The 10,301-nt window shown below is 32.3% G+C and overlaps 4 protein-coding genes across 4 annotated transcripts; 2 read left to right on the top strand and 2 right to left on the bottom strand.

The window, feature by feature from the left end:
• The first annotated feature begins 172 nt into the window (after nt 1–172).
• LOC108978607 lies at nt 173–1,406 on the top strand. The gene is made up of 2 exons (XM_018948979.1): nt 173–327; nt 391–1,406. The coding sequence occupies exons 1-2, from the start codon at nt 312–314 to the stop codon at nt 1,119–1,121; spliced, it is 747 nt and encodes a 248-aa protein (XP_018804524.1). The 5' UTR covers nt 173–311; the 3' UTR covers nt 1,122–1,406.
• A 14-nt stretch (nt 1,407–1,420) lies between these two features.
• LOC108978609 (probable NADH dehydrogenase [ubiquinone] 1 alpha subcomplex subunit 12) lies at nt 1,421–2,671 on the bottom strand. The gene is made up of 5 exons (XM_018948981.1): nt 2,580–2,671; nt 2,406–2,520; nt 2,133–2,310; nt 1,985–2,069; nt 1,421–1,551 (listed from the first exon to the last, which is right to left on the bottom strand). Exons 2-5 carry the CDS (start codon nt 2,498–2,500, stop codon nt 1,484–1,486), a joined length of 426 nt encoding a protein of 141 aa, XP_018804526.1. The 5' UTR covers nt 2,501–2,520; nt 2,580–2,671; the 3' UTR covers nt 1,421–1,483.
• A 205-nt stretch (nt 2,672–2,876) lies between these two features.
• On the top strand, nt 2,877–3,915 carry LOC108978608 (actin-related protein 2/3 complex subunit 5-like protein). Its single transcript, XM_018948980.1, has 2 exons — nt 2,877–3,234; nt 3,304–3,915. The coding sequence occupies exons 1-2, from the start codon at nt 3,019–3,021 to the stop codon at nt 3,544–3,546; spliced, it is 459 nt and encodes a 152-aa protein (XP_018804525.1). The 5' UTR covers nt 2,877–3,018; the 3' UTR covers nt 3,547–3,915.
• Nucleotides 3,916–4,519: 604 nt separating this feature from the next.
• LOC108978606 (dynamin-1-like protein) lies at nt 4,520–10,295 on the bottom strand. Its single transcript, XM_018948978.1, has 8 exons — nt 8,437–10,295; nt 7,391–7,535; nt 6,664–7,328; nt 6,126–6,577; nt 5,724–6,051; nt 5,425–5,662; nt 5,114–5,325; nt 4,520–5,048 (listed from the first exon to the last, which is right to left on the bottom strand). The coding sequence occupies exons 1-8, from the start codon at nt 8,536–8,538 to the stop codon at nt 4,992–4,994; spliced, it is 2,199 nt and encodes a 732-aa protein (XP_018804523.1). The 5' UTR covers nt 8,539–10,295; the 3' UTR covers nt 4,520–4,991.
• Nucleotides 10,296–10,301: the final 6 nt, after the last annotated feature.

The following is a 10,301-nucleotide window of genomic DNA, read 5'->3' on the forward strand; positions in this document are numbered from 1 at the left end:
ATTTTAAATATTTTGTAATACAGTCCAAAACATAAATTAATTTGAAGTTTTAAAAATGTAAGTAAAAAGTAATAGAGTCTGCTTGGCTTACATTGTTTTATGTATATCATCCTTCCTTTATACCTATTTATATCATTTGCTTTATCTTTAAGCACTGTTAACTGAAGAAGGTATAGACAAATAATTTTAAGACAGTTAGAAATTTGCGATAAAAACAGTGAATTCCATAAAATCCAGAAATACGGGACAAAACTGCAGAATTAACATATAATATTTAGTGACAAAAGATTCGCAGAAGCTATTCGAACAAAATGACCGATGGAACAGGTAGAGATTTGCAAATCCTTTAGCATAACATCAAAGTTTATACATCAAACAATTTAATTATAGCTTCATGTATAGACATAGTTCGTGAATTTATAGTAAATGCTTCAAAAGATTTTGCAAACACGTTGGGACTTAATAGTAATACTACTAGAAGAGAAGAGAAGGTTTCAACTCCAACTTTTGTTAGAAGACAACTTTTAGATGTACTAATTACCGAAACGTGTGGTCATGTTAATGACGATTTAAGGCTTCTTTGGTATGCTAGTTGTGATTGCTACTATGACATAAGCGGCGAAGAGATTAATAAAGCGAAAAAAATATATAAAGATTATTGGACGAATGTTTATAGCGTTTTTTTGAATACCGCGAATAAACTTAACGAGGATCCCTATGTGCATGTGGAGTTAGTTTCACCATCCGAAATACAGATAAATTTCAATATATCAATGGGAGAATATTTGTACTCACCCATTCACATCCCTGGCGAAAATCCAATTATAGTTCTTGGTCAAAATAGTATTTATATTAGTAAAGCTGATTTTGATAAGATTAGCTGGAGACATGACCAATTCGCTGCACGAAAACTGTGTGCATTAATATTTTCTCGAGTTCAATTGCTACAAACGGACTTTAAAAAAACATTTCTAGAACCTTATAAAATTGCTGATATTGAATCTTGTGTGCTAACATCCTCAAATAGTAATTCTGAGGATATATTAAAAAGCATTGCTAGAAGATGTTTTAATATACACAAAAGATATACAAATAAACGAATACCTGGTAAAAAATCCTAGATGTTGTGTGATAACACAAAGCATTCTGGCGCACACTTTAAATTTATACCTGTTCTATTCATACGTACATACATATATTATATTTGGTTATCTATTTCTGTGTATGCGTATCTGCGCACAAACACTTTTTAACATTAATACTTTGGTTCTCTTATTTTTTGGGTAAACGTAAATGTCAAATACTTATCGTAACTATATAGTAAACAATTAGTTTTAACAATAATTAGCAATTGTGTTTGAATATAAAAACTATGAAAACTCACTTCGAATAACGATTTTTGTATTGTTGACAATTTTTATAAATTGACAATAATTTTTATTTTTTTATATTCACTAAACATTTTTGAAATTACAAAAACAACTCATTTAGATTTTTTCGGATCCCATGCCTGTACTTTTGGTGGTGTGGTCGAATACGGCATATATTGTTCTGCAACAAATAATATAACGAAAGTGATTTTTACATTGTTTCATAAATACATACAATCTACATATAAATTAGAATTACAATTAAACTAACCAAGAACTCAGATAAAATATTTTTAAAATTAGGAATTTTTTTTGTTTTTGGTTTCACGTATGTAAGCATTCTCTTATTATATCTAATTTAAATTATAATTCAGACCGGGTTTGATGACTAATACAATTATTTGTAACATTTTATAGTCCTATATATATATATTACGCCAAATAAAATAAAAATTTGAAACACACTTTTGCCTATACATATTGGCTAGGGCGAAATATACCTAAGCACATACTATGTGTGAACGATAATGTTTTACTTCTCAGTAAGCTCATTTGTAAAAGCAAACAATTTCTATAAAAAATGTTAACTAAGGAGTGTAATTAAAATTATTTACCTTTAGTGCCAGACAAATTTTCACTGTGATCAGCCATCCACTTATATTTGGGACGGCTACCATCGCGTATTGGCGGTAAGTCGGTCTGAAAATATAAACAATATCATTCATTTTTCTTAAATTGTTTACAAAAACAAAAGTATAATACCTTGTAATGCATCCATCCATACCAATCAGCGGGTATTTGTGAACCGTCATATTCCAAATTTAAGTGATCGGCATATTCCACCCAACGATTGCGGCCATAAAAGTAATAAGGATTTTCATAATACCTGTTGCCATATTTGTCTGTCCCTACGAGTGTACCGACTTTTAGATCATCAAACCTGTAAATTTATAAAAAGATGTATTTAATACAACTTATTGAAAAAATCATAGAAATCTTATATAAGCAAGACTCATATTAATCGAATTCACTGACCTGTACATTTTCATATAGGCATTTTTTATACCACCAGATTGGCGGATTATTTGGAAAATTTTACCAAGACGGTCTAGTCCCAAATATTTGGCCATCGTTGCCTAAATATATTTGACTAAAATCGAAATATGCAAAAAAAAAATAATAATAATATAGACAATTGGAAAACTATACCTCAATGCGAAGCTATAATCAAATGTCAAAATCAGCTGATTTCATCCATCAAAGAGATTACGACAAATTCGAAGTGTCGATAACTATAAATTTTACAATTTTGTGACACGACCAACATTATTTAAATTATATGTAATACGTATTAATTGGATTATTTTTTATTAATTGCATTATATTGCCATGTTTACATTTATTGAATTGTTTACTGCTGCACAAAATTACAAATAGTATTCTATTTACTCGAACAATATATTGGACTGAATACACCCAATGCGGCTTTTCCATTTAGCGATAGCTGTCATATTTGACATTTTTGATAAGCGTTTTCGTTGTTCTATGAGTGAATCATTTTTGTGCAATTCTTAGATTATTTCTAAATTTTCATAAATTCTTTATTATATCAAATTAAAATTTACCTGTTTCTGATTGAAACAAAATAATGGCTAAGAATACCTCTAGTTCAGCTTTCCGAAAAATTGATGTAGATCAATATAATGAGGATAATTTTAAGGAAGACGAAGCAGATGCAATTTCAGCAACTGTTGGCCCAGATGAAAATGAAATAACGACACTTCTTACACAGGGTAAATCTGTGGAGGCTTTAGTTAATGTGTTGCAAAATGCGCCTTTACGTTGCAAAAATCAACATGTGAAGGTATGTATACAACTTTCTATAGTAGCATACATATAACATACGTAATAAAAACACCTATATCATATGCAGGACAACGCCTTGAATACAACTCTACGAGTATTGCTCTCCATCAAATCATCACAAATGGATCAAGCTGTTGAAGCGCTTGAACAAAACGATTTATTAGATGTTTTAATGAAATATATTTATCGTGGCTTTGAAATTCCCTCAGAGGGCTCTAGCGGGCATCTATTGCAATGGCATGAGAAAGCATTTGCCAAAGGTGGTGTGGGCTGCATTGTGCGAGTTCTTTCTGATACAAATCGAGCATAAATTTTATTACCGTTAATCAACCTAAACTTAAGTGAATGAAAAGAGCAAAAGTAAATAGTTTTGGCTATTACATTACTTCCATAGCTATACTAAAATGAATAATTAGTTAAACTCTACTACCTTAACATACATATGTTGGTTATTAAAAAATGTTGCAATACATTGGCGTTTTTTGTTGCAATTGTTATTCTGCTGGCCGTCTTGCATGGACTCTCATATGGGAACGGGTGTGTCGTGAGTCTGTCGTAGTAAATATGTTGTATCATGCTTTTTTAACACATGTAACAGTGCGTATAAATTAAAAGAAAAATTATAGGTATTTATTTTTAAAATTGAAGTATTAAACCGTTCGTTTTCTAACTGCATAAACATATGTGTATTCATTAACCGATTCAATTTATACGAGAATCAAGTTAGGGGCAATGTAACTCTGTATGTAATCGGAGACATTATACAATAAAAAATGAAATTGTTGAACGATACTATACTATACTTAAGCAGTGAATGAATTCAACAGATAACACTTTATGCATTTTTGGATCGAACAATGAAAATGTGTTGCAGCTTACTACTCTCATTTAAGCCATTAATATATATATGTGTAATAGTTATTATTGCTCAACGTATAATAGAGGATAATACAATTAAGTTATTTCAAAACAACTGTATATTTGTTATGGTTTTTATTTTATTTTTAACAGGGTAGCGTTTTGTTTTATGTCAAGTATTATCAGTTATATAATAGTGCATATTATAAGCATTATTTTTTTTCAATTAACTGAGCTTATCGAGACGTGTGTGTTTATGGGCGAGATTACTTAGTTGTTCTAAATATCTGTTTAGGACCCAAACACATAATGAAAACAGATAGTACTAACAAATACCGACACATATTTTCATTCATAACAAATTACTTTAACTAAGCACTTACAAGGTTTTATAAATTATCTAATTTGAATCAAAAGAAATTATGTTGTTTATTTATATATATTTTTTTGGTTTGAAGTAGAATGAAATGCAATAGCTCGCTGAATTTAATATTTAAAAATTTTATGTTATTACATTTCCTATCAGTGCATATAGTAGCCTTTTTAAAAAATCACCGAAACATATACTATATGTATATGCAATTGACAGCACTGATGCTATTTAATATTTTATGCAACACTAATTCTTTTGTGAACTAAAAAATTATGCATGCGTTCTCTTTTTGATTTTGTCTGTTGTTTTGCGTAAATGAGAAATTGTAGAATTGGTAAAGTAAATTTGAAGTGAATAATAAAAAATAAACTTGACAATGAACATATGTATATATATATATTATTTATGAATGCAGCTTTAATGAAAAATACAAATCACCAACTGGTGACGAAGCTCTAATGACGACATGTTGTATTTGAAATACATTTTCAAAGTCGCATTAGCCATATCACCAAAATGTCTCTTTACCACATATGCGTTTCGCGAATTTCGCTTATTATGTGGTTTGCCCTGGTAAGCGCCTGATAAAGATAGATCAAATTTTAGTACAATTGTATAAATATAACAATACATGTAACGAACATACCTTCAACATATCAGCCGCCTCTTTTCGTCGCACCGCAATATGGTCAGATTCGTTGAGTAAAGTTTCTGCCCTCTCCGACTTATACAAATGTGTGACTAGTTCGCTTTGTAAGTTATCCTTAACGTAATTAACTAAGAAATGCATTATAGCTTTTGGTACTGAATCCTGAATGGATTTGCGCACAATGTAGAAATATGACTTAATTAAGCGTTCTGAAATATATCAAAAGAACCATAATTCATATGAATAGTTTTTAAAGAAGAAGTTTAAAATATTAATATCATAAATTAATATCTAATTACAGAACTCACCAATAACATCACAATCTTTTTGTTCCTTATCAGTTAAGCGTCTTGAACCATGTTGAACTGGCATATCGGGCAATAAGTTAACTGGTTTTAAAGGACTCGAAATATGATTATGTAAAGGAGTATTACTTGCAGAATTATCGAAGCTTTCTGGCGCTCTAACCGCCGGTGAAGTAGACGGTGCCGGAGGTAAAATTGTAGATAACCAACTATTACCCACGGCATTTTCACCAATATGATTCTGTAAATTTTGAAAATATTGTGTAAAAATTGTAAAGAACAATTTCATATAAATAACATACTTGTTCTTGAGTATCATTTTGTTGTTGCTGTTGCTGCTGCTGTTGTTGATGCGGTGCTGACACTTGTGGTGACGAATTGGAATTGCGTGGTGTTGTATTGGTGCGTCGTTGAACTTGCGCACTCAAATGACTGAATGGCTCAATGATATTATCTGCCTTTAGTAGACTGGGAACTAATGCAGCATCCTTATGAAAGTCGGGGTGCTTGGTATTAATATAAGCCAATTCGATAGCTACCAGATTTTCAACCATTACATTGGTGGCGGGCAGACGTCGTCGAAGAAGTTGCGTAACCACATCAACAATTTTCTCGTGTAATTTCGGGAATCTGAATATATAATTAAAATTGTCATTTATAACGCTACTTTTATTACTAAAATTTAATAAAATAAATGTGCTTACCGCAGCATTTCCTGTTGTACTTCATTGCCACAATGCTGTACAATGCGTTGCATTTCCTCGTGTATTAACTCTACGCAACGCAATGAAGGCTCCTCCAAGCGTCGTATTTGCCGTTTCACCAGCAATTCAAACGAAACCTCGGGTACGAAAAGTGCCGGCCGCGGACCAGTCGCATTGCGTATAGCTGTCAATATGTCCATTTTACTTAATCCGGATAATGGATGTATGGAATCAAGTGTGCGACCAAATGTCTCATGAAAAATATAACAAATGCGCGCACCACCACAAAGTTCGGTTGTTTCAATATTGCGCGCGGTACCTTCAATGGTGGAATTGTAGGCACTAGCAAATTTGGTTATGATTTGTAGTAGTGTCTGACTTTTGTCCGAAACGTCTTCGCCATAAGAGTGTAATAGAGATTGAAATTGTGATGACATTACGTTGACACGAGTCTGAAATTGATAAAATGTGAAACATAATAATAAAGAGGAAAATGTATAACAAATTTTGACAAAGTAAGTTTGTGTTAAATATTTACTTTCAGATCTGGTAAGCAGTCGCGTATGTGATGCATAAGCAAACGATTTAAAGTTTTTGCTAAGTAAGGTGTGCCATTACGAGTAGCTAATGTAGGATATTTCCTTTGCAAAAACGCCGCTTCGTCTTTAAGTTGATCGTCAATTTGTTTTTTATCAATAATATCCTGTTGCGAACGATTTACCACACCAATAATTCCTAGTTTTACTGGTATTACTCGGCCACATAATATGTCAATAGCGTCGGTGCCAGCGTCCATGAGATCGAGTTTTGTAACCACGGCTAAGGTGCGCCGACCATCGGGATCACATTCTTTAGCCAATTTTAACGCTTCACTTGTCGCCATATCGGTGTTTGCGGCGGTCACCGCCAAAATGATAGAATTCGGATTATCAATAAACTTTAAAACCAAGTCTTTAATTTGTGCTTCTATGTCTTCTGGTTGATCACCAACAGGCACTTTAGTTATACCAGGTAAATCAACGAGTGTTAAATTTACGACGCGTGTTGAGAATATTTTAAGATTGATTGGTTCAGGACAAATGCCTTTGTTGGAGCCAGCAGCACGATCAGTCTCTTCTTCAATTTCGTTGCGAATTTGATTGAAATCTGTAAAAATTTTCTTGGTGTGCAAGAATTTACCCCACTCTTCTGCATTAATTGTTCCTGTAAATATGTATATGTTGTATTTCACAGTAGTTCGATTAATAAATAAAATACTAGTTTACCATTTTCAGCCGAACGGTGTTCCCTATCATCGAGAGGACAGTGAATCAGCTGTAAAATAAGTGGGCGACGCGTCACTATACCTGTACCACGAGGTAGAAAAGAGCGTCCCACCAAACTCTCTATAACTGAACTTTTGCCGGAACTCTAAGTTATTTGAAAAAAGAAAATTAAATTTTAATAATATTTCGAATCATTGTAATTATTAATACATTATAATGAGTGCAGTTTGAATATTGTTTTTAAGTATAATAAGATCTACGTATATGTCAATGCTTATCAGAAGTTATCAACATTTATTCTATATTCGCCCACAATTTGGAAGTTTGATCAGATTTAATTAAATGCTGAAGGGCTAGATATTTATAAAATATCTTAACCTGATAAGAATTTATTCTATGCTTTAGGCAACACTAAACAACATATTGCTAAAAATGTATTAATAATTAATCTAGCCGTGATTTGAAAGCAACACCTTCCGAGTGGACATATTACACACAAACTTACTCGATAATGTAATAGTTTATAAGTCTAAAATTTAATTGGAGCTGATTAATGGTCTTAACAGGTCTCGTGTTCCATGTTCTTATGTATAAATAAATATAATATTATTTATGTATGTACATATTAACGTTTAGGTGTGTGTAGAATATGTCAATGAAGCTGTATACTGCCGTCATTGCAACAAATGTTTAGTCGCATCACATTCGGTATTGATTATTTTACACAAATCACTTTCGACTTGGAGGTTACATAAACAATTTATAAACATATCGATTTATAATATTAATGCTTAAATATTGACAATTTTTCAAAGCTGGCTACTTCTGTGCTATTATATAATTAAACAGAAAGGAAAGTATTTTTTAAACTGTTCCACATAAAAATATTTCATCTTCATAACCCTGAATTGCAATCTGCAAAAAATTGCCAATTGGCACATGCTACTCTAGGCTTATACCACAAGCCACTCAACTGCAGTTTTATCAGTTCATAATATGTATGCTGATAACATTTAACTCTACTTTCGATCGAGCTAATCACTTACCTGACTTCCAAGTACTACAATTTGAGGCAATTGTATAGAATCCGATCCTACTGTGTTGAAAACATCTTGCAATTTATTTATAACCGGAATAAGAGCTTCCATTTCGACAATGACACTCACAACCACACTAAATTAATAGTTTAGCTTAAGTTTTAATTAATATTTGTTCCTTACAGTATTACACCTTTATTTAGAGACTTTCTACAACAAGTAGTATATTAAATACAGTTTTCGCACAATTCTTCTATTTTTAATGTCTATTCGGTGGAAAACTGAAAATACTGGCGACCATTTCTGTCAAACTAAAAATGGTGCCAACTATTTGCACAAATTGCGAATCCAGTGTTTCATTATCATTATAAATGCGAATTCTTAAACACAGGGTGTATAAAACTAATAGGGCGGATCGGATTTTGCTAGCTCTTTTAAATATATTAAATATATAAATGTATATTAAATATATATAAGTATAGGATATTAAGATGGCTTAAAGTTTTTAGCTTAGAGCCTAAAGTCTTATTAGTAACTATCCGCGAAATATTGTTTAAAGCGAGTTAAGTTCATTGATATGACATGAAAATTAGTGAATTAATTTTAGGGAGGGTGCCGAATTAACAGTCTTTTGGTCAAAGCAAATTTTTTTTTTGTCAGAAAAACATTCTGTTATTGTTTTTCAGTCCATGGATGAAATACATCCGAACTATATGACACCTACTACCCGGATTTCTGTACCTCTGATTGATTTTATAATAATATTACCTAAATATGAGTTTTTAACATATTTCAGTATTATATATACATACATATATATATTAAGAATGTAATCTGAAACCTTCGATATATGTAGTGTTTTCGTGCAATCAACTTGATCAGTTTGCTTAGAAAACGCAACAATTTAACTTAACGTAAACGACGGAACGGTAATTAAGTTTATGACGTTTTCGGGTTGCGTTTATTTGTTATATATTATGATATATACAGTCTAAATTGTAGCAATTACTTTAATTTTTCAAATTGTCTTGTATTAATTAAAATTTTCCATACTACGTAAATAAACATATGAATACGAGGGCTGTCCGTGAAGTACGCTCGGTCAAGCTTTTCGAAGTAAAAGGATGTTCAGAAATAAATTGATATTTTTTTTTATTATTTTCTCTGTTCTTTTGTAGGTTAAGTACTTATCGGACTGCATTCATATGGGTGTATATAGACGCTGGAAAAGAGCTGTTGTTAAATGTAACGTTAGCTTTTGAATTAAAAAAGTCTTGAAGAGCTTCAAATTAATTTAAAGTTCTATAAAATAACACATGCAAGCTTGTATATTTATTGGAGAACTTTGAGTATTTCTTGGCAAATTACGCTGTACTATGTAATTAAAAGAGCGCATGTGCACGCAATCATCAGTCAGTCGTTGTGTCAGTGGCATTGACATTGAAGCTGAAAACAACATTGTAGTGGAATTTGAGAATGCCGCAGCGAAAAAGTAAAGTATAGAGAAGGTGCAAATTGAATTCTGTATGATGTTCGACCTGCGTTGCCTGCTTTTCTTTTATAGAGCCAGCTGGCTACTAGCTACCCTTGACGTCAACCTGTGACTTTCAATTCACAACACTGGTGTGCGTGAGCGTCACAGAAGCACTGGAAAGCCGCTTTGTCTGCTTTTCTTTTAAAGAGACAGCTGGCTGCTGGCTGCTGGCTACCGTTGGAGTCAACTTGTGACTTTCAATTCACATCACTGGTCGGCGCGAGCGTCACAGAAGCACTGGCCAGCCGCTTTTCTGCTTTTCTTTTATAGAGTCAGCTGGCTGCTGGCTACCGTTGAAGTCAACCTGTGACTTTCAATTCACATCACTGGTCGGCGCGAG

Source organism: Bactrocera latifrons, unplaced genomic scaffold, assembly GCF_001853355.1.
Source record: "Bactrocera latifrons isolate USDA-ARS-PBARC rearing strain unplaced genomic scaffold, ASM185335v1 scaffold_124, whole genome shotgun sequence".
Classification (NCBI taxonomy): Eukaryota; Metazoa; Arthropoda; class Insecta; order Diptera; family Tephritidae; genus Bactrocera; species Bactrocera latifrons.